We start from the raw sequence: 23,595 nt of genomic DNA, 5'->3' as shown, positions 1-23,595 counted from the left end.
CCAAAAAAAAATGCAGTAGAAATACTCGAATCACAGGTTTTATTGTCGTCAGATTTAAAAAGAAATGATACTTTCAAATTTTCTTGCACACGCACCGTTTACTATAAGACACACACACTTGTTCTTTCTCTCTGTTCGTGTGTTTCAAGTCTTCAGGCTATTTCCAAAATAATCGTGAAGCCGAGATAACACTCTTTGCTTTTTCGTGTTTGCTAATTTGCACAGGAAACATATTTAGATGTTCTGATTATACATCCCTCCGCCTAATTACCTATTAGATTACTGTAGTGGAAACTAAATCGAACAGACCACGTATTGTTTGATTTCTATTCCGTCTCTTTATTGGCTCTGTTGCACCGCATGAGCACCCGCGCACACACACACATACACGTGCACACACACACACCGTGCACACACACACACACACACACATATTCTCTCGCTGTATTCCGATGTAGTACTGAATGTCCGCAACAGTAGTTTGTCAATGAACTTCAATCCAACAATCCGCAAACGGAAACCATGGCAACCCGAATAATGGACTAAACGCCTATTTTATGATAAGGATCTCACTACATGACCTTTATGTTTGCATAGCCATCACTCTTCCTTTATAAACACCTGGAAATAGGTTTTGTTCCTAAATTGAGAGGAGCTGGCGCTGGCAATGACAGTGTGGATGGTGCCGACCAGCACTCAAAGACGATGTCGTTATTGCCGCTCACTGTCAGGATCCTTGCTGTTGTTATTGGCTCCGTGTGTCGGAATTCACTGGCTCAGTCATCGGCGTATTATCAGCTGGACGACGAACTCTTTAGCCACTATAAACCTCACATCAGGCCTGTTCTTCACTCGAACACAACGACCAACGTTACGATGTATGTTAATGTTGTGGCTGTCAATGAGGTAAGTCTTTTTGTTGCAGGCTTCTTACACTTTTTTTTTTTTTTTTTTTTTTTGAGGCGGCCTTTTTTTCTGTACCTCTGTCTGTCCGTCTGTCTGTCTGTTAGCCTGTCTGTGGGTCTGTATGTGCGAGCTTGCAAAGTAAAATTTAATAGTCTCGTAGCCCAGTTGCTGTAGGGGCAAGTGGATGTGAGTGGTTCACCGTGTCGAAGGCACACGTGTTTGAGTGGAAGTGGAGCCCAACCCTCTTTTTCCTCCGATTTTACCTCCATTGATAAATTAGGTACCGTTTCTGATAGCTGGTAGATCAAGGGTATGAGTAGTTTACCCAGACACAGGTACAAGCAGAGCAGAGACCATGACAGTAGATAGTCCAGCACACTTACCATTATACTATAGAAAAGGTTCAAACGTGATGTTTGAAGCAGATTATAACGAAGATTTAATTTTAATTTGGTGTCAATGTATTTATTATTTTTTCTCATATCCCTATTGTACCTTGGGTATGGTGCAATCTATTTTAAAGCACGATATTCGTACTTTAAAGGTTTTGAAGACCTTATGTCGTTTTGCGAAAAGTTTCCTTTCTAATTAAATAAACATAACATTTCAATGTGTCATCGGAGTTCTGGGGACTAAAGTGCTCCTGACATAACAGGTTGACGAGGGCACACAAGTTCTGATCCACACGTCAGTCTTCGATCTACGCTGGCGAGACGAGTTCTTGACCTGGGACCCGGCGCAATATGGCGGCGTGGACAAGATGGAGTTGCCTGCCGATCGTGTATGGCTTCCGGTGAGCAACGAGGACTTTAGAATGGCTTCTTTCGCCTTTCTTACAGCTTAAAGAAATTAGCTGTGACGTGGATTCTGCATTTGGGTTTTGTACTTTTATACAGCCTAGAATTCCTAGTTTAGAGCACATTTTAAAAAAAGAGGTCACTAACTGGCACCGACATATTTAATTGGAGCCGATTGCAAATTGTTCTGCCATGATACCTTCATGATTTCTGGTACCACTAAGTAAAAAGGGTATGGATATATTATCTTTAATAATAAACATAAATGGATTTATACAGCTTAATAACAGTACTTATTGCACTTCACAACCCATCAAAAAAACAAAAAAAACAAAACCCAAAAAAACAAACTTAAATATCCAAATAAAAAAGATAGACACAAAGCACATACATTCTGACACAGACCATCACATGCAGTTGAGCTTTGATTATATGTTATATATTATCTCTAGCGTTTGAGTTAGTATGGCTAGTATTGGAGAAGACAAGCCACGCAACGAACTTCAAGCTGGAACATGTGGAGGTTGTTGTCCACTTTAAGGGCGACAAAGCTCTGTTCTTCGTACACTAACACTTGTGCTCTTCGTGGACGCAACAGTCGCTAGATGGATATGTATGGGTGGATGGCTGTCTGTCTGCCGAGACCAGCACTTAGCCTCTTGCCAAGTTCTCCGCTGTTAGTCTCGGCGAGCCTAAACAAAGAACGTGACTAAACCGGAAGCTTTGTACAAACATGCCTCGTTTTAATTGTTAATCTGAAATGGAGATAAACCGGAAGCTTTGTACACAACTGCATCGTTTTAGTAGTTAACTGGAAAAAATCGTCTGCGAGCAGTCGTTATGCAAGTTCGTGGTCCTATCAGCCGCTGTTGTGACACGCACTTTGTCCATCGCACGCGCTGGTGTACGAAGAACAGAGTTTTATCAGTTTGACTGGCTTGTATGTGGACTGCACCCTCGACATTAATTGCAGCCCTGCTTTGTTCAGTGCTTGACGGTCGTGAACTCGGTCTGCGAAAAGCGAGCCGTTCGTGAGGATGATTTTTCCCTCGTGGTCGTGCACTCGACCGGTGATGTCAGATGGCTGGTTCAGGGTGTGTGGCAAACAACCTGCAGACTAGACATCACCTACTACCCGTTCGATCGACAGGTGTGCGACTTTCACCTGGAGATGTGGACATCGCCAGAAACGGAAGTGAGAATTGATTTGATTACAGCAGAGCGTTGTTTATTTTAACATTTGGTTGCTGGGGTGGATTTAATAGCATACATAATCAAGCTTAGAGAGAGAGAGAGAGAGAGAAGGGGTTGGGGGTGGGGAAATCGGTGTTTTACGCCGAGCCAGCAACTAAGCTACATCACGACAAAACAGCCAGTTCTGTAAACGGATGCCACATGCATAAAAGAACAGTGTACCCAAGACGAGATCTGAACCCAAGGACAGCCAGTGCACACTGTATTGGTGACAATAACCGTTGCGCCATCGGACCACCCCGAGACAGACAGACAGACAGACAGACAGACAGACAGACAGACAGACAGACAGACAGACAGACAGACAGACAGACAGACAGACAGACAGACAGACAGACAGACAGATTAAAGTAAGGACAGGAAAGGACACCCAAACTGACAAACAGAAACAGGAGCAAAGTTTATGAGCTGAGTATGACGATGAAGAAACCTTCAGTGACATGTTTAGAAGATGCAGTTAAATAATTTCTGCATTAATACTTGCAAAAGTGTTTTAAAAATACATCAAATTGTAACAAAACCACACGGCATTGTAACACACCCAGACATTCACCCACATATAGAGATATCTATTCAGCACCATCGTACTCCGCTAGCTTAACAACTATCAATAGTTTCTAACTAGCCAAATGGACGGCCAGCTGCATGGTCACAATCCACTGAAAAAGGGTTGATTTATTTAAAAATCCGCAGTAGTTACAGTTAGTGTCCGTTTGTATCATGTTCGTGGGTATCGGCTCGAGAGCAGGAAAAATTGTGTAAAATAAAATGAAGAACGAATCGTCATGTGCAGGTAAAAGTGACCTCAACAGACATCCAGATGTCATTGGGATTCTTGTCCAACTCCGAGTGGTCGCTGGATGGCCTGGACATGTCTTTGACAGCACACTCACTCGATGTCAGCACGATGGAAGAGTTTTCATCCTGCACGTTTCGCTTTCATGTCCGGGTATGTCCTTCCTTTTAGACAAACTGATAAGAACTATCGTTTCTAGTCGTTTGATGTGTTCTCTAACACAGGTCTGTTCATTTTATGTCATAAATACTGTTTTCACACTGCATTTGTCGAGTGTTGCAGTAGGCTTAGTGTCAGCGATTTTTGTGTCTAAATAATGATATTCGATATCACCGAACGTGACTGCAGATGATTTTATCATCTTAAACATTTTTGTGCTTAATGTCCGCAAGGTTTGAATAAATAAATGAATCAGGTGACTATTTGGTCAAGAAATAGTCAGACCATCTGCACACCAAAAAAAAAAATAAATATAAATAAAAATAAATAAAAAATGAGAGTGCTTCATGACTGCGCTGCAGAAAATCTGACACTGAAAACTCTTCCCAAAGCAGGAACGAGAAATTGTGAGGGTATTGTTCCTAACGAACTGTTTGTGTAATTTCCAGAGATTTCGTCTCTTCCACTTGCTAACCTTTCTGAGCCCTAACGTCGTGCTGGCGTTGCTGGTGCCGCTGGTGTTCGCGCTGCCGGTGGAGACGGGGGAGAAGATGTCGTTCACGATGACACTGCTGCTGGCCTTCGCTGTCAACCTCTCCGTCATGATGAACTCCTTGCCACACTCCTCGCTGCAACATCCGTTGTCGTTGTGTACTTCGGGTGCTTGAGGTCAGCACAACCTTTAAAGACAGTTGACAGTTGGTGTGTGTTGGTGGGGGAGTGGTGGAGGAATTTTCAGTTATGATAAAGGAACAAGAAAGGAAAGGAGGATGGTGGTGGTGAAAGGGGAAAATGGATTTGCAGAGGGAGTTTCGGTGAATGTAAATGGTTCACCGTGTCTAAAGCAGGACTTGTAGAAAGCTGGTCCAACAAAATTATTCATAACCCTCAGAGAGGCATTTAGAATAAATTATATCATACGCAATGATGCAACCACCACCACCACCACCACCACCACCACCATGTTATTGTTCATTAGCACTACAAATATTACAATGCAAAAGTTCCCAGCTGTGATGTCTAAATAGAAAAGTTCCCAGCTGTGCTGTCTGGCTGACATCATTGTGTTTTTATGATTTGTTTTCAGCATAGTCACAGCTCTGTCTGTAATGGCATCTGTGCTGCTGCTGCAGCTGTACAACCGCAGTTCTGACCATGCTGTGGGTCCCCGGGTCAAAGCCGTGACCCTCATCCTGCGAAGATACATCGGCTTCTCGTCAGAGTACAGGCGAAGCTTCTCCAGAGTGGTGGAGAAAAAGGATTTCAAGTTAGAAAAGGTTCCCAAGATCTTGGAGACTAAGCAAGCCATCCGGGGCTGTCTAGACAAATGGGACGAAGCAGACGGCCTCGAGTACGACCAGGTCGACTGGAAAGATGTGGCTTTGATCTTTGACCGCCTGGGTCTCCTCGTCTGCTCCGCGACAATCGGCACCATGACAGTCTTGCTCTTCGCCCTCCTTACTGCACAGCCGTGAGAGGACAATGATGGTCTTGACGAGAACGCTGAGAAGGAAACAGATGGAAAACTGAAAGATGCAAAGAGAATTTAGTACAAACAATCCTTTCTCTAGAATTTGACTAAATGGTGAAGGTAGAGAGTCATAGAACTGAAAATGAAATATTTTGCTAAGAAATCAGTGAGCGAAAAGTTACGTAGGTAAAACTGTTTAACAAAGTAGTGAAATGGTATACAAATAGACCGATATAGATACAAAACTATAAAAAAGGAGACAAAAATAGAAGACACAAATGCAGCACTAAAGGAGGGTGTGTAACACCTTGGCATCACTGAGCAGCAACCCTCAACCCATACCACCCCCAAACCCCTCCATCTCCTTGTTCCTCCCATCTTCCTCTCCCTATACCCCATTAGATCCCCATTTCCTCACAATATGAAATTGCCTTTAGGTGGAAAAACTTTTCCCTCTCCAAAACAAAAACAACAAAAGGAGGGAATGTAACACTACAGTAAGCAAGGACAACAGATATAGCAAAACGAAAAAAAAGCATGTCTGATGGAGTAGTGTCCTATAATTGGTCTTTCAAGAGTTTCTTCATTTTTTTTTCACGTAAGCAGCAGCTGTGAAAAGTTATCTTTTAAAAATAGTTGCTAGAGAAAAAGTTTATTAATTATCTCACGAAAATGTACGAAAACAATATCAAGAAGTCATATGCTGAAATGATGCTAGACTTACTACAACAATCTGTGTAATGAAACTATGGAAACCCTCCAACATATAAGCTAGTAAGCAGTCAGCTAAAGTACTTATAAAATATCAGTCGCTAGCACTCAGCTAGAGGACTGCGCAACCCGCCTTAGAGAACTTTTTGTGTATTTGTATGAAGATTTTGCATCTTTAATAATGCATGATATATATATATAGTTTCAGGGTCTTGTAGCTTCAACAAGTCTAACTTCAACGAGAGAAATAAGTTGTTTGTCGTCGACAAAATAAAATACAAGAAACTATGTTTGAAATATTTTTGGTTGAAGCAGACCATGACATTATCATGAGGAGTTCAGAGGCGTACCAAGGGTAAAGGATTTCTTTAATCAACAGCTTCTGGAAAGTATCTTGAAACTTTTCTAAGAAAAACTCCTTTAATTAATTTTGCTCAGGTAGTAAACTTTTTTTTCATTGAAACAAGGTCGATCATCATAGTCTTAAAAAAGAGTTCACTGACCGTTGTGTCCTGATTGGAAAGTTCTGGAAGCTTACAATCCCACCCTCACCGGCGACTAAATTCGAACTTAACTGCTAAAGCATTGTTTAATGCTTGCGGTAAGCGAAATTAAGAATTGCATTCCTTTGTCTAGTATTTATCGAACACTTGATTTTTCCATCGAAGTTTTTCTGATCTGCTTCCTTTATATACGCATTCATTTTTTTTTTGTTGGCTATTCTTGTTCTTTCTTCTAATTTTTTCCTTCTTCCTTTGTTTCTTTTTTTTTGTGTGTTTTTGTTGGGTTTAAAAAGCTCGAAGAGTGATGATTGAACTGTTCCACTGCAAAGATGTGTTTCTATGACCATGCAAACACCATCTGCTCGATACAAAGATACAGTCGGACACAATTCACTGTTCATTTACACAGTCATCCTCGCTGGACTGGAAACATGCGAGAGTTGGGCGAAAAAGGATTGGAAACAACAAAAGTGATGAGTTTAATTGTAAAGCATACTGAGCACCTGATGTTGACTGTACTACAAAGTTGTTTGTGCATTAGCTTAGTCGTTAATAATAGAAAGAAAATTTAGCCTTCAATTGTAAAGACCCACCAGAGAGAAAATTTGTCTCAGTTAATCAGTGCTGGGACACAAGCTTACATTCCACTAAGCCATTTTCATGAGATAGATAAACAAATGAAAATCTTTATTTACTAGGGCAACAGGATAAACAAAGTTATGTTTATCTTATATCTTGCCATCGAGCCAGGGAGAGGACACCGAAACACTACTTAACTATAAAGCAAACTCATTACAGAGAAAATTAGACTAAGTACAAACATCATCATCATCATCGAGACAAGATGAAGATAATTTTAACAAGCAACCTTCCAAACGTTTTCAGCGAAACAGCTATAACTGTTTTTTTCAGCAATTTTTTTTCTTACCGAGAAAATCCTGATGTTCAGGAGCATATCTTACACTCAGCATCATTCCCTTCTTTCCTGTACTTTAATCCGCCATTTTTTTCGTCTGTTTCTTCCAGTTCATTGACTAGCTGCGGCGCGTGGATTTTTTTAATCAGAAGGAGTGTAATCTTTAGGATTAGATGAGTATACAGAATTTTAAAAATAAGTAAAAATATAGTGAGAAGAAAAAAATGAATGTGGGGTGAGGTCAGAGGCGCACTAGACACCTAAAAAAGAAGCAGGATGTGGTGCTAATCATGAGATAGATGGCTATACCAGTCAACTATGCTCTTTAGAGGCTTTCTAGCTGGCTGCTAGACCTTTAGCCATACAGCTAGCTGACATAGACATAGAGACAGGTTGATCAGGTAGCTTCTGACAATAATTTAATTCCATTCTCATGTTTGCTTTTGACCTGTCCATCACTCATTAAATTTGAAACAAGTGGTCTGTAGGTTTTGTTACAACTATACTTTGCGCGCACATCTGCTTTTTCAAACCCCTTAAATTTATCTTTCCTTCTCTGCTTCATCCGTTTTCTTCCTTGTAGTCTTTTGTGTCATATTCTGAAAGCAAAACATCAAGCTAATTACGTGGACAGAATTTTCAGCAAGGAAGTTCGCACTTCAAAGCTTTCACATGCTCCAGATTTTTGCTGGATTTTGAGCTCGTTCGTACTTCCAAGCTCGGTCGTTTTATTTGTGGGGGCGTCTTCGCTCGTCTTCTCTTGCGCATGCCCAATCCTTGTATTCGTCCTGCAGATAGATTCCACCTTCGTTTGCTCTGCACACACCAAAGACCTCGATCTGCTTCTGACACCTGCTTCACTCGAGCGATTAGCCGTTGCTGCAGCTGTCGGTTCAACTGCGTTCAATACACCTGGGGAGGGTGGGTGGGTATGTGGGGGAAAGGGGGAGGGAAGTAGGACATAAGGTGGGCAACGTGAAGGACGAGGGCGTGATCATTTTGAATTAACTCGCTTCACAGCTTTTAACTGCGTCAGAGGATGAGGCTGACTAAGCGAGGTCTCGCACATGCCAACTGTTCATATTTCAGAATCCTTTTTCTTTTCTTTTCGATTATTCCCCTCCTCTGTTCACACGCTCATCCTCTTATTTCCACCATCCTTTCCCTTTTCTCTTTATTGCCCATTCTTCCCTTCCTTTCATTCCAATGTAGTTTTATTCATTGTTTAGTTTGGCTGGTTGGGTCGTTTTTTTTCTCTTTAGTTTGCTCTTTCACTCTGGCGTTCTGGCGGCACCGTAACAAAGCAAGTCTCTAAGCGACAATCAGCAGTACAGGTTCAAATCTCGCCTCCGACATGGGTGATTTTTCTCTTTGGCTGTGAAATCTGTTGTAGAGGAAGCTAGCCAAGATTTTGTGATTTCAGGTTAAAACACCTTTATTTTCTGCTTACGAAAAGTCGTCTGCTGTTGTTGATGCTCTCTATATCTCATACTCTCGACTGTCTGTCACGGCTTCCATGTCTGCCATGGACTCTAGAGGGACCTGGACTTACTAGACTTGTGGAGACTTACACAGTTTCTGACAGAATGCAGACAAGAAATGCGAAATAAAAACTGATACACAGAGCAAAGGGGATTTTCCTTGCTGAGACGAAATAAAACTCTTTGCATATCTCATCGTTCATTTATCAAAGTCTGTAAGTCGATTATTCACAGACTTGGTTTGCACCATGCCATCGTGACAATCCGATACACAGACTGTAAAGTTCTCCCAGTTTATCTTTTTTACACGTGCTGGGCAAAAATTGTACTTAGGTCTCCCCCTCCCCCACATCACTGAGAATTTAACCTGATTATTAACTGGATCCGAGTGTCGGCGTCTGGACACACCGACGACCCCACATGCTGTCACCTTTTTAACAGGTCAAGGACAGACGATAGTTTTGACCTGTAAGTAGCCATCCAAAAAAGGTACTGATTTCTGGAAACCCTAGTTCTGTCGTTTTATGACAGACACTTGTTCTAGCCTTGCACTAATGAAACACATCGTGGCACGTGACCAGTAAAGATTGTTTAATTCAAAGTATAGTAAGCCATGACGCCGTGTGTTCTAGATGGTATTGTACAACAATGGCGGGTTCAAGACATTATGCTCTTGACCGGGTTTTATAACAATGATATTAAAAGACTTTAATGAATACATTTCGCACACATATTTATCCATAGTGGGCGCTAAGTCGTGGCCAAGAACATGTCTTTTCAACATGGCGGCGTGTCTCTACGCTTCCCTCTCTTCACGGAAACTATCACAGGTAAAAATAAAAACAAACATAGGTGTAAACAATTTTTTTAAATATTCATCTGCAAGTGATCATTGTTTCTAACTAGGCGCAGCCACAAAAGAGTCATAGTTACTGGAAATCACCAAAGAGAGCGAGACCGAGAGAGCACTGACCATTGACCTTTTTATTGATAACACCATTGTTTTCATCACATCAAGGGTCAAGTCATCCATATTTAACAATTGCACTGGCTGCGTTGAGCATGAAAAATAATGGAAATATGTAATGTGTGGTTTGTACATGGAAGATCATAAACAATCATCTACATGACATTGTCGCGAGTATTTACAATGTACAGTAAGTGATAAAGCCTTCACAATGTAAACATGCTCTGACACACAAAGAGAGTGAATGAGCGAGAGAGAGAAGACAAAGAAGAGGGAGTGTGTTCCACAAATACGTTTGACCTTACATGGAGGCGCCTAATCATTGGTCATTACATCATGTCCACTGAAAATTCACAGAGAACACTTACTACAGGTACAGTCTGTGTTGCAATGTATTTAGCTGTTGTTTTTTTTCTCTTTAAATGTTTTGTAACTCTGTTGTAAGCCATACCACAATTTCTAGATAAATCTTAACGTTTGGTTATCAATTTAATTTTGAGACAAACACAATTCATTAAGCATCGTTAATTGGTGGTAAAAGTAGAAGGTATAAAAATGTCAATTTCTCGAGATGACATGTAGTTCACGTTCTCAAACCGGTTTCACAAAGTCGCTTAATCAAACCGGTTTCTGGACATCAGGGAAACTGGTTCGTCGACGTACCATATAGACCTGTATGTAATAGATATGTGCGAAAGGTTTGTGAGCGGTTCTTTCTGTAGTATGGCTGAAGCACAAACAGTGTAAATCTTCTCTAAAAATTAAGGAAGTTTACAGTGTACTCTAAATATTTCTTTCAGAAGTAGGAACTATTTAGTTCCAAACAGTTTCAAAATTGAGGCACGCAGGACCCCTGATCCCAGGTACAAGTATTGATAGCAAGCTTTCTAGCTCAAGCATACGCCAGACTTGCACCCTCCATAGTTACAGCACATTCAACAAAATTTAAAAAAGAACAAAATAAAAATCAAGATCATTAAACAGATTTCAAGAAAGGAAAAAGAACATCTTACACATAAAATCAAGCAAATAAGACAGGCAACAAATGAACATGCAATAATAAATGCCCATAACATCTGTGTTAGTTTTTCATTTTCGTTGTTGATATTATATTCATTATATACGTATTACATATGAAATGAAACTTCTGGTAGTCTGTACATACTTTGTTGCGTAAGTCTGCCAGAAAAGTTTGACTATTTCTGTAAAATCAGGTCACACATATCTAAACTTATATTTATTTGACTTGAAGTGATCAAGCGGTTAAAAATGGAGAAATGGATCCGAGGTAAGCAGGCATTTGTTTCTACGAAACAGAACGATAAAGAAACTGCACATCGACATTTTGGAAAATAAAGATTCTGAAAGTGAAAGACAACTCTGATACCAACTATCACACCTCGTTAACACCAGAGGCGTCCATCGTCTGCTGCTATAGTTTTCACAAGTCACATTTCGCATTTTGTTTGTTTTCTCTGATTAAAAAGAAAATTTGTGAGAAACAAGATCAAGCGTTTGAAGCTGAGTTTGAATTTTGTTGGGCAATATTATGTATAATTTATGTTATGATATTTAAACTGGTTTGACGAATCACATGTGGTTCGCCTTCTCTTCGATCCACTCAACAAACAAGATAACAATATAGAGTTAACAATATAATTTGTCCAGTTTCTCGATTTCACAAACGAGTCTTTTCCCCTTGTTCCATGACTAAAACTCGTTTTTAAAGTTGAATTAATTTACAGACACAGACGGAGTAATATTGATGTGTTAATTGTTCAGCATAAAACTTTCCTCTGCCGAGATTCGAATCTGGAATGAGAAGTCTTCAGTTTCATTTCTCTGGAGACACTTGAGGTTTACAGCATCACACAGTTTAGGGGATTTGGACTTTTCAAAGTTCGTTTCGTGAAAAAGAGATGTAACTTTCGTGATTTCCTTCCCACGCAGGGGGTTGTTCACCTGCAGAGTGATGCCTGTCTCTATGGTGCATTCTTTTTTATTCAGTCCTGGCAGAAAACGTCGAAACCTTTTGTTCAGAGTGAAGTACAGAATGGGGTCGATGACATGTGAGCACTTGGCAGCCATGGCCGGAACTGCAGTGAGCGGAATCGGAATGTGGACTGTTCGAGAATACGACTTGATCATAGCGGAAATGGCGTAAGGGGTCCAAACGACAATGAACACCGTACACATCGCTACTGTCATCTGAAAACGTATAGAAAGAATAATTATTAATTGATGTGTAAACCGGAAGGAAACTGATAACAAAAACAGCAGCGGGAACATTGTGACCAGGACAACGAGGACAGCAACGATCGTAAGAGTAAGATTGTCAGAGGGTCAGAGGTCAGTCAGGGGTTCAGAGGGTCAAAGAGCTTATAGGTATTTACATTGTAATAAAAATACGCGAAAGATTATTTTTTCGCAATCTTTGTCAGTCTCTTTTCTGTCTTCCGCAGCATGCACGGACTTGAAGAGACGCCTCTGAATAAGAGAGGAACTAAAATCAGAAAAAAAGAAAAATTTTGTTGTTTATGACTGGATTGTCTTTAGGATCTTTGTTCTTTATAGAATGGGAGATTATTCCATATTTCTACTATTCCTTTCTCTCAAATGCTATTTTCTACAATAAATTCCTCCGTTTCTCCATCCATTCGCCAGCCTCTCTGTCCATTCATCTGTCCAAACATCAAATATACTCCTTGCGACTTTCGGCAAGTAACGGTTAATTTTCACCATGTTACAGACCGAGCGGACTGTGGAAATTGTGACCTCACGGATTTGATGGAGAGACTGGAAGTTACAAGAGGATATTGTTCAGGGGAGAAGGTGTGGGTAAAGGAGGAAAGAACGAAATAAAAGGTGGAGGGCGAGTGTTGGCAAATTTCACATCGTGGCTGAGGGTAATCCAGTATCTTGCGGGGGAGAAAGAACTAGAAAAAAAAGACTTCTCGCAGCTAGTGCTCTGTAGAAGAGCAAAATCAATAAAAAAAAAAATTGGGTCGCGAAAAATGAAAAGTTACAGATATGATTTTAATTTGCAATCGCATCAGTCATCGCATGCCACAGCCGCTAATGAAAATGAAAGACATCGTAGATTACAATGATTAAGTATCCAAAAGAAAAAAGAGAAAATTAACAAGGATTTCTGACAAAGATAAACAGATCGTGAGGTACAGTCTTGGTCGCTGAGCGACAGTAGCTGGTAGAATAACAGATGGTGTATTAAGGAGTTTGCGAAGGCCATGCTCCTGTCAAGCCTGATTCATTCGACTCGGCTAGTCGAGCGAAACAAAAATATTGAAAACCAATCTGCAACCAGCTTGATCAGTTTCGGTCGAAATAACTTTCCATTGGTTTCAATTCTTATCATGGGGAAGTAGGGTACAGAGGGAAATGAAAGATGGGGAGATGGGGTAAAAGAGGAAGAGAAATGTGAGAAGCAAATGTTTGATTCCATTTGGACTAGAATCTGATCTCTGATGCGTTTCCATTGGTCTGTTTCTTGAAAGGGTTGTGGTGGGTTCTAAAGGTTTAACTGCCCTCGCAAGTTTGCCACACCGCGTTCATTCAACTTGTGAAAACCGATTCTGGCTTAGCACTTGCAGACCTCTATCGGTTGTGTAGGACAATGTGAAGCGGGCTTTAGACTTCCCGACCTGACAATCGATTGTGTAATGTGATGTTAGTGGGTCTTTTACACAACATAACGATCAGTGTTTGCATATTATGGATATCTGCAGATGGCTGCCGCAGTTACCACCCGCCCTTCTCTTGAACCCCGAGATCGTTCATGCGCTTGTATTGATCTTAGATATGTTTTCTGTTAATTCGTAAGTGCATACACCCAGTCAAGTGGTCTCTATATCTTTATTCCTTCCTTTTTATTTTACCCTATATGTGTGTTTGTGCACGTGTGTGTGTTTTATATGAAAGAAAAAGAGTGTGTAAAAAAGAGCGGTGACAGTGTGTAGAGGAGAATGTGTTTATGTATGTAAGAGAAAAAAAGGATGGGTGTTGAATGTCAGCCTCTCTCTGTGTGAGAATGAGATAGCTGTTGGTCTGACATTTGTCTGATGCCCCGTTCAGCGAAAAAATAGCCCAGACAGCCATTAACGAAAGAAGAAGGCTCTTTAGAAGGCCTTTCTCAACGAATGAGAAATGATTCCCCTAAGAGCCTGGAAACTGATATCACCACCACAACCCAAAATACAGTCGTAGCAAAACAACAAACATACACAGCACAGATTGCTGAAATAGCGAGTAATAAGCATAAAAAGCATCATCTTATAAGATGGTCCTCCAAATTGGATGAATTAGATGTTTCTGTATTGTTGGAAATAATAAGAACAATCCAAGAGTTGGGCTAAAAGTACGGAGCATCCTTTTGCACAGAATGGGATGGCGGCAGCTTTAATAATGTCAGAAGGCGGCTTTGATAAGGTTACTATGGGAACGAAAGGGTGAACAGTAGACACATCGCTTTTAGATTTGACAGAACCAATTTTTAGGGAGCAGAGCATTAGGCCCGGTGAAAAGAATGATGGAGGGAGGGTAAGGGGTGGTGAGAGACAAAGAGAGAAAAGGGAGGGAAAGACAAAACAAAAAGAAAGATTACAAGTTTTCGGACGAACGGAGACTTTCCGTTTCAGACAAATCACACTGAAGGCATGGCTTCCGTAGACCGGAACTGCCCTAAATAAACATCAGTTGGCAAAATTAGCCAATCACGGGGTTTTCTTAGCAAATAAAAACAAAAGCTTGCCGCACTAACCTGTTTTATCGAACCAGCTGTTTATTTAGCCGCACCAAGAATGGATGAAAGTGGGGCAGAGTCGTAAGTAAGACATGACAAACAGGATTTTAGTGTAGTCAGGCTCACCCTGACCCCATATATCAGGGAACTGCAGGAAGTGTGGACAGAAGGGAGCAACAAGGGAGGAAACGCGGAAGAGAAAGAAGTGATTTCTCAGTCATTTCGAGGCAACATGGCTACGGACTTACAGGTCTGATAAATCTACTAGTATGAACAGTTAACAGTTCGTAAGTCAGTCTGGCTGACATGATTCCAGTGACTTGTATCTTAAATAAGTCCAACAAGGATCTGAAATAAGGTCAGCTGACCTGCTATCAGAGCGTGCGGATGTGTTTTACTCCGTCGCTCGTGCCTAATCTCTTTCGAAAAAAAGAAAAGAAAGTCTCTTTTGGTTGACTTCTTTGTTCAGCAGGAAATGCTTCCTGCGACTTTGCACTTTGGGGAAGAGGGAGGGTGGGAGGGGAGGAAACTGGTACCCGTAGGAAACCCCATGACGGCCAGCACTGGTGTCACACAAAGAGAGCTGAACCGAAATAGTAGGCCTTTCTAAATGCTCCACAGAATGATAAAAATTGCGTTAGTCAAGACTGAAGAAACAATCGTAAATATTTCACTTTAGAATGTAGAAGGTGATCTAAACATTGTCTTTCGTGCCTGCAATTCTTTGGAGTAAGACAACAAAACCGCTCGTCTCAATTCTTTCCCAAACTATCCATTCTTGCTGACGCTGTTGCTGTCATAGGTGTACATTAACTTTAGCTACAAGAGATGTCTTTTTTGAAAACCTTGACTTCTACACGCGAAATTTTTACAGAATGGTCTGGCGTTTAACTATATATAAATCTCAAAATGTGATGACTTGGAGAAAATGAACAAACTAATGAAAAACCGCTTTCGTAAGAGACAGATTTGTAGTTAGTTTTCATAAGACGGTATCGCATTCATGCAATGATACCTGACCACAAAAGATGAAGATGGCAAGAGGGAGGAGTGAGAACCAGTGCAGAAGAAAGGCGAAATCGAGGTAGGGTAAACCCGGACTAAAAGAAAACACCAAGAGCAGTAGTCATGAAGCGAGGGTAAGTCGTTGCCCCTGGAGCAAAACGGGGACATTAAGGACAAGCTTCCTGTCTGCGTAGTTAGGAAGCAGTGAGGATATTGTTTAATTTTATTTTGCCCTGAAGCATTTCTGCCAACTACGTCTCCAGGGGTAAATCAATGTCTGAGGAGTCTGGTCACAGTAGTATCACAACACAGACAAACAAGACACTTGTCCTGGATTTCTACTCGTTGCCATGACCTAACCTCACTTCATAACTATGTCTTCAAAAGAGAGTTCTCACTGGCGACACAATGACCACCAAACCTTGAGGAGTCGTAGTTCTTGCTTGTTCAACGTCTTGTCCGACTTTCTTTGATTCCACCTTCTTTGGTTCTTTCCAGTTTGCCACGCCAATGCCGTGATCTGACCGTAGCTCACGCACATGACCCCGGCCGGCACAGCCAGGCAGCCAATGAAGCTCGCCGTTACAAACGAGGAGTCTGGAAAGTCCCACTGAAGCGTACAGGAAGTGCGGTAGGGTTCAAGGTCGTAGCGCCCCCACCCCAACAGCGGACACGTGGACCAGAAGATGGCGTAGAGGATGGCAAAGATGAGGAAGGTGAAAGTCAGGCATTTCCCTCTGTGACGAGCTGCAGGAAAAAAGAGAGGTAGTACACTGACTCTGATGTAAATTTGTAACACATCTCAGAGTAACCACAGACCTCAGATCGCCTTCATAACCTGAGTAGTCATCACAGATAGATAACATATGACTTGTCGAGAGTTAATTGTAAGAAACTGTGATTTTCTTGTGGCCAGCGTTTGGTGATGGCATTGTCTATCGCTGGTTTGCTTTTCTCCGCCGACAAAAGCCATCTATACTCTGAAGGATCATGTATTCATTCAACAGCTGGGGCAAATAGGAGAAGTATGCACTGACAGCTTTCAACAGAAGAATGAAAAAGTCTTTAAAAGAAAGAAAGAAAGAAAGAAAGAAAGAAAGAAAGAAAGAAAGAAAGAAAGAAAGAAAGAAAGAAAGAAAGAAAGAAAACAAGATAAACGAAGGCAAATTATCTTGTTATCAATAGTAACTCCCAATAACAGCATTCATTCCCAGAATGAACTTTAACCTGTGCTTGGGCGCGTGACGGACAGCAGCCTGCTGAAGCTCATGCAGGCCAGAGTCATCATGCTGTTGGTACCGAAGAGGAAGCCCAGAAAGCCGTTCACCTGACACCCTAGAACAAGAAAAAGTGATTTTTCGTCTAGAGAGGTATTCAACAGAATTTCACTTCTTCAACTCTTACGACTCATTAACGAAAAAAACCATTTCAGAAGACGAAAACTTTAAATAAAACCGCCTTCTAGCAATTTATTTAACTGAAAAATTCAGAATTTTATGGAAATTAAATAAATGCATTAGCATAACGCTGGCAACATTCGACTGAGTGCATGATGTTTGCTTTGCATAAAGATATTCATTCTGCCCAGAGTTATGTTCACAGAATGGACATCTCAAAATTATGGATATTTTCAGAATGACCTAGCTGGGTGTCACATGAAGAAAATCTCTCCAATGCGATTACAACAGGTCCACAAGCAACATATGGTCACTGAGATTGTAAAATAATTGTCTCAAAATGTGGCAAGCATGAAAAACATATCAAGGATCGAAAAGCAGCGACAGTGAAGCTAACACAGACATAAAGTGACGTTAAGATGCTACCTATCAGACAGTAGATGTCACCAGGGTTAGTTCTTCACAGATGCCAGGATATCAGATGTTATACTAAGTATCAGGATCGTATGTAAAGCCAGACACTGACGTCAAAGACCTAATTAGGCGGTTTATGTACAAACAGGACATAATTATTTTAATTGATTGCTGTGCTATCACAAAATACTTTTAAAATTTGGGTGATACCACCCCACGGTCTTCTTTCCTGCAAGTAAATCGAACTCCTGTTAATTTTTACTTTTCCAGAAATGTTTCGAGACATAGGAGAACTCATTACACTTTTTAAAGGCCGAGCTAGAAATTAGCTCGCAGTGGAGGATGTTATACTAGAACAAATAACACCAAACAAGTATTCATCAAAAGACATATAAGTTCGTTGTGGGAATCGGAGCTCCTTTGATTTCGATAAATTGAGAAGCTTCCAGATTCTCATTTTATTGTTTGTATTCTAAAACCTGATTGCTGTGCACCCCACCTGGTGAAAAAAAAATACATATGAAGATTTGAATTCCTAGACAACAGAGTAGGATGCTTGACAGGTGAGCCCCTGACTACATCTACAAATCTTGTGGGTGAGTGGGATGGAGGTCCAAGCAGACGCTGGCGTCATCGACACCTTTGTGAAAACTTGATGCAGAAAGAGAAAAGTTTCTCGACATGAAATCGAGAAATCACAAGATTACTTGTCACTGCTATATTTTTTCCAGTATCTGCCGTCCTTGCTTTGTTTGTAAAGGTAAAAAAAGCGAAAGTATATTTTAAAGAAAAAGAACGCGTAAAAGGAAACTTTGGACTTAGTTGATAGATATAGAAACAGATGACAAATCTCGTCGGCTCAGAAGTTCAGGTTTCAAACTACCAATCATGTCTAAAATACAGCTGTTCTAGAGGGCCGCCATGTCTGGAGAAAGACAAATTGATACAAATTCATGATGATAGATGTGTCATTGGACAAGGAGGCCATCTTCTGTCACATCAGTCTTCTGCCCCTTGATCTGCCTTTTCTCGCTAAAACTGGTTTCAGATATCTTCACGATGCCAGTCTCTGAGGAGACTGAAAGTAAACACCAATGCCAAATGGATTGGGTGTCGTCTGTTGACAACAAAACATGGCGGCCTCTCTATCCGACACCAGAGCTGATTGTAAAACGGTTTACTTGCAACCACAAAATATGAGGGAAAAGGATTCAAAACATCAGTATCTATTATTCAAGCCTTCTTTGCCACTTGAGTTTTCTTTCTCCTTAAAATTTTTGAGATTAAGTAATCTCAAGATACTTTTTATCTAAATATCTCCCCAGCCGCCTTCAGGTCTCGAGATTTCGGATGACACACATCAACAATGACAGATGACTTCTTTTTTAAATCATGAAAACGAGAAAGTAAGTTTTGAGAGGAAAAGAAAACTATGCATTGCCATTTCAGTTAAAACACATGAACTAAATATTCAGACACACAACGGCACCAGACATCCAGACTTATGGACACCTACATCCAGAAATACAATACTCATTGTACCCATGAACACGCCTGCATACCTACATAATACAGACTGAGTCAATATTTAAATAAATATTTAATAAGACTTCTTTAACTAACTTCGCTGCTCAATAACTGATTAGTCAAATGTCTGCTGATTTATCAATTTCGTTGTTGTGATGTCTCGCTGACGTCACGAATGTAACGTTTTACTAAACTGTGAAGTGTTCTGAACGGTTAGGAGTTGTTTGAAATCTTCACCTCCCCATATTGTTATCTTTGGAAGTGAGCGATGTAGACAAAACTGATAACTGTCATGTTGCCCCCTCAAGCTGCGGTTGCTAGGCAATATTTAGAAGTTAACTTACCTGAAGTTTACAATATGACTTGCTTATTTTTTTGTTTTCCTATTGGCTACCCAAAGCGCAGATTTCGAACTTTTGTACACATTGATTGATCTTAAGATAAACAACATCTGCTTTATATAAAAACAACAACAACAACAACAACAACAACAACAACAACAACACCAGGAAAACTGACAAAGTTTCTTAAAGTCGGATTAAAAGTGTGCGAACAATATCATTGGATCCTTGAATTCTGATCGATCGGAGTTCTAGTTCTGATTCATCACAAAGAACAAACACCTTGTGTAATATTTCGCCACACAAGAGGTCATCAGAGATCGTCTTTTGAAGATTGCTTTTTTAATCACTAACTTCCTCAAAGAATCCGTTTTTGTTTAACATCTTTTTAATGCAGCTTTTCCAAGATGATTCGTTCCTGAAAGGTGCATGAATATCGCCTACAATTATGCTCTCACCTTTCCACCATCAATCTTTGTGATTTTTTCAGCTCAATAAATGACAGCCCCCACATAATATTAAAACATCAGGATGAGTCTGACTGCGACAGTGAGTACGATTCATAAGACAACCCCAAACAGGTTTACTGTTTTGACGAGAGGAACTCTGGCTGATGATAGCACAGCACACTTTTAATTGCCTGTCCATAAAAGCTAAATGCACGTGGCAATCCAAACAAAGCATTAATGATAGGATGTTAAAAAAGTGATCGAAGGTGAAAAGCAATTGAGTGCTTCTAGACAAACAAGCTGATATTTGAACCCTGGCATTTCCGTTCTATTTCTTTCTCTCTTTCTGACGGCTTTATTGTTTTAAGCCCTTGTCTCTGTTGATGGACGTGATGTCCGATGTTATTACTACAATACACAAATCACACGTGTGCATCCGAAAAAACATTTCACGTATAAGATTTTGAAAAATCTCGATGCTCATCTGCTTCAATGATGGGGACACACACACACAAACGCAAAATTGGTATACACCTTAGAGCAGGTGAAGACATGGAAGTACATGTTAGAACACATGGACAAATATGCATTTATTAGAGTGCACGGACCATGTAAATATAAACACGGGAACTTACACACACGTGCGCACATACATATATTAGAGCATATAGACCCATGGAACTCATGGACTCTCCCCCTCCCACCGACACAGAGCATACTGATGCATGGAATGCATGGAACCCATGGACACACACACACATAATCAGAGCATAGAGATCCATGAACACACGCGATTTGAGCAACAAACACGTGTACACACAATCATATGTACACACAAATACTAGTAAATGTAAATACAGTACACAAACATGTACAGGTAGGCTAGAAAATAACGAAGCACTGACATACACACCTATGCACACAGACACATGTACATACACACTGATGCACACAGACACATGTACATACACACTGATGCACACAGACACATGTACATACATACTTATGCACACAGACACATGTGCATACACACTGATGCACACAGACACATGTACATACACACTGATGCACACAGACACATGTACATACACACTGATGCACACAGACATATGTACATACACTATCACGCACACAGACACATGTACATACACACCTATGCACACAGACACATGTACATACACACTTATGCACACAGACACATGTACATACACACCTATGCACACAGACACATGTACATACACACCTCTGCACACAGACACATGTACATACACACTTATGCACACAGACACATGTACATACACACCTATGCACACAGACACATGTACATACACACTGATGCACACAGACACATGTACATACACACTGATGCACACAGACACATGTACATACACACTTATGCACACAGACACATGTACATACACACTGATGCACACAGACACATGTACATACACACTATGCACACAGACACATGTACATACACACTATGCACACAGACACATGTACATACACACCTATGCACACAGACACATGTACATACACACTATGCACACAGACACATGTACATACACACTATGCACACAGACACATGTACATACACACCTATGCACACAGACACATGTACATACACACCTATGCACACAGACACATGTACATACACACCTATGCACACAGACACATGTACATACACACCTATGCACACAGACACATGTACATACACACCTATGCACACAGACACATGTACATACACACCTATGCACACAGACACATGTACATACACACCTATGCACACAGACACATGTACATACACACCTATGCACACAGACACATGTGCATACACACCTATGCACACAGACACATGTACATACACACCTATGCACACAGACACATGTACATACACACTGATGCACACAGACACATGTACATACACACCTATGCACACAGACACATGTACATACACACCTATGCACACAGACACATGTACACACACTATCACGCACACAGACACATGTACATACACACTTATGCACACAGATTCTATTTCTTGCCACAAAACCACGTTGTCTCTGTTCTGAGACCATAGCTGAAACATAAGGAAGACATGTTTCCTGTACTTTCCCTAGGGGAGAATATTTCTGCCATTGATTTCTACATCCTAGTAGCTGACAGAGACACATCTGTGGGAAAGACATCGTTAGTCATTAGAAGATGTCATCTTAAGTTTCGATGTAATTTAATTCCTAATGGCGTGCAATAACAAGTCCTCGGTATTAGAGGTTCGTGATTCCAGACTGGTCTGAGGGATTCATTTGTCACGATTTCTACACGCCTACTGTAGTTTCTTTTTTCTTTCTGATTTGGCTTAAAATAAAATAAGTAAAAAACATTTTTTAAACACGCTATCAAAAAAGGGTACAATGATTTTTTTTCCTCAGGATTTTTTTCAACACACACAACTTGGAAATATTTTATTAAAAAATCTAGTAATATAGTAATGTTTTATTTAATCTTTCTAAGTGTGCCCCTCACACTTATATTTTAAGCTATATGTATACAGAGACCTAAGGAAAAATATTTTGGCTTATTATATTATATTTCAAATAAAAGTGTTTTTTGTAATTTTACTTATTTTATATTTCAGGATTTTTAAACTTTGCTATCGAATATTTCGTTTAACTTTGTGTCTTAAAGAAAATCCCGAGACCTAAGAAAACAATTACTTAACCCTTTTCAGTACATAAAAAAAATGTGTTTACAAATATTTTGGTTACTTTTAAGCTCTTAAATCTTTTTCTCAATTTTGCCATCGATAGTCAATTTATTCCCCTCTTTAATTAAATCAATATGAGCTATACACAAATTAAGAATATTAAATGTAAAGAGTACTTGTGAGAAAACACGTTTTCCGTAGTCTTCTTCTCCTCCTCTTCCATTTGATTGTTTGTGTCGTCTGCTTAGGTAACTGCTGCTCTAGGAACAGTAAACTAGAGTTATCTCCCTTAATTAGGTCTAGAAGCTATTATAAAAAAATAAAATTTTGTTTACAAATTATTTTACTAATTGTGGACTGTTGGAAATGATCTAATATTGCTTTGTCACCGGAAATGAGTAAATGATAAAAATTTCAGATCTCTACGATGATGGGAAATGAGGTTAAAAAAAATAACAAAATTCCAGTCAGAGTGAATTAAATAAAAGTGTGTCATAAAAAAGGTTTAGATAATCTGACCACGTGACTGACATCAAAAACCAAGATGAAAAGAAAAATGATAAAAACGATAAGGGTTTCTCTCCTAATAATTTTTCTGTGGATGAAAGGTGATAAGAAGAATCGACACATATCATGGAAATATTAGTGTTCCTAAGGTGCGTACGGTTGCATCGTTATACTCGGAAAGAAGAAGAAATAAAGAAAGAATAATAATGAAGAAGAAGCAGCATGGGAACAGACTGATGTGTTTTCTTTCCAACTTTCATTTTTCAGATTTCAAGGTTGAAGAATGCAAGTAGAAATGATGCTTTGTCTGCTGGGGCTTCTCATTCTTCCCAACCTTGTTTCCATCTTCTGTTTATTCCAGTGAAGCACGGGAATATTTCCCACAAGGCAAACAAGCCTTGGGTAGTTTTATGGATAATTGAGTGGTTTCTGTGGATAATTGGATGGTCTTTATTGATGTTCCCACAGCTTTGTGGCCTTCTTTTCTGTAATTACACACTTTCACCAGGCCCAGAATCTGCGCCAAAT

At 40.2% G+C, this 23,595-nt stretch overlaps 2 protein-coding genes across 3 annotated transcripts in view; one reads left to right on the top strand and one right to left on the bottom strand.

Moving 5' to 3' along the window:
- The first annotated feature begins 428 nt into the window (after positions 1-428).
- On the top strand, positions 429-5,130 carry LOC112562432 (neuronal acetylcholine receptor subunit alpha-6-like). Its single transcript, XM_025235697.1, has 6 exons — positions 429-906; positions 1,562-1,699; positions 2,677-2,898; positions 3,751-3,906; positions 4,362-4,581; positions 5,000-5,130. Exons 1-5 carry the CDS (start codon positions 706-708, stop codon positions 4,578-4,580), a joined length of 936 nt encoding a protein of 311 aa, XP_025091482.1. The 5' UTR covers positions 429-705; the 3' UTR covers position 4,581; positions 5,000-5,130.
- Positions 5,131-9,596: 4,466 nt separating this feature from the next.
- LOC112563007 (opsin-5-like) overlaps positions 9,597-23,595 on the bottom strand; it is a 45,231-nt gene continuing 31,232 nt past the window's right edge. For both annotated transcript variants that reach the window (XM_025236683.1, XM_025236684.1), the window contains 3 exons: positions 16,953-17,060; positions 16,147-16,472; positions 9,597-12,169 (listed from right to left, as the gene is read on the bottom strand). In XM_025236683.1, coding sequence (XP_025092468.1) covers positions 11,732-12,169; positions 16,147-16,472; positions 16,953-17,060 — 872 coding nt within the window. In that variant the 3' untranslated portion in view covers positions 9,597-11,731. The remainder of the gene's footprint in view (positions 12,170-16,146; positions 16,473-16,952; positions 17,061-23,595) is intronic.

Source organism: Pomacea canaliculata, linkage group LG4 (genome assembly GCF_003073045.1).
Source record: "Pomacea canaliculata isolate SZHN2017 linkage group LG4, ASM307304v1, whole genome shotgun sequence".
In the NCBI taxonomy this organism is placed as follows: Eukaryota; Metazoa; Mollusca; class Gastropoda; order Architaenioglossa; family Ampullariidae; genus Pomacea; species Pomacea canaliculata.
This window is presented reverse-complemented; position numbering and strand designations above follow the sequence as displayed.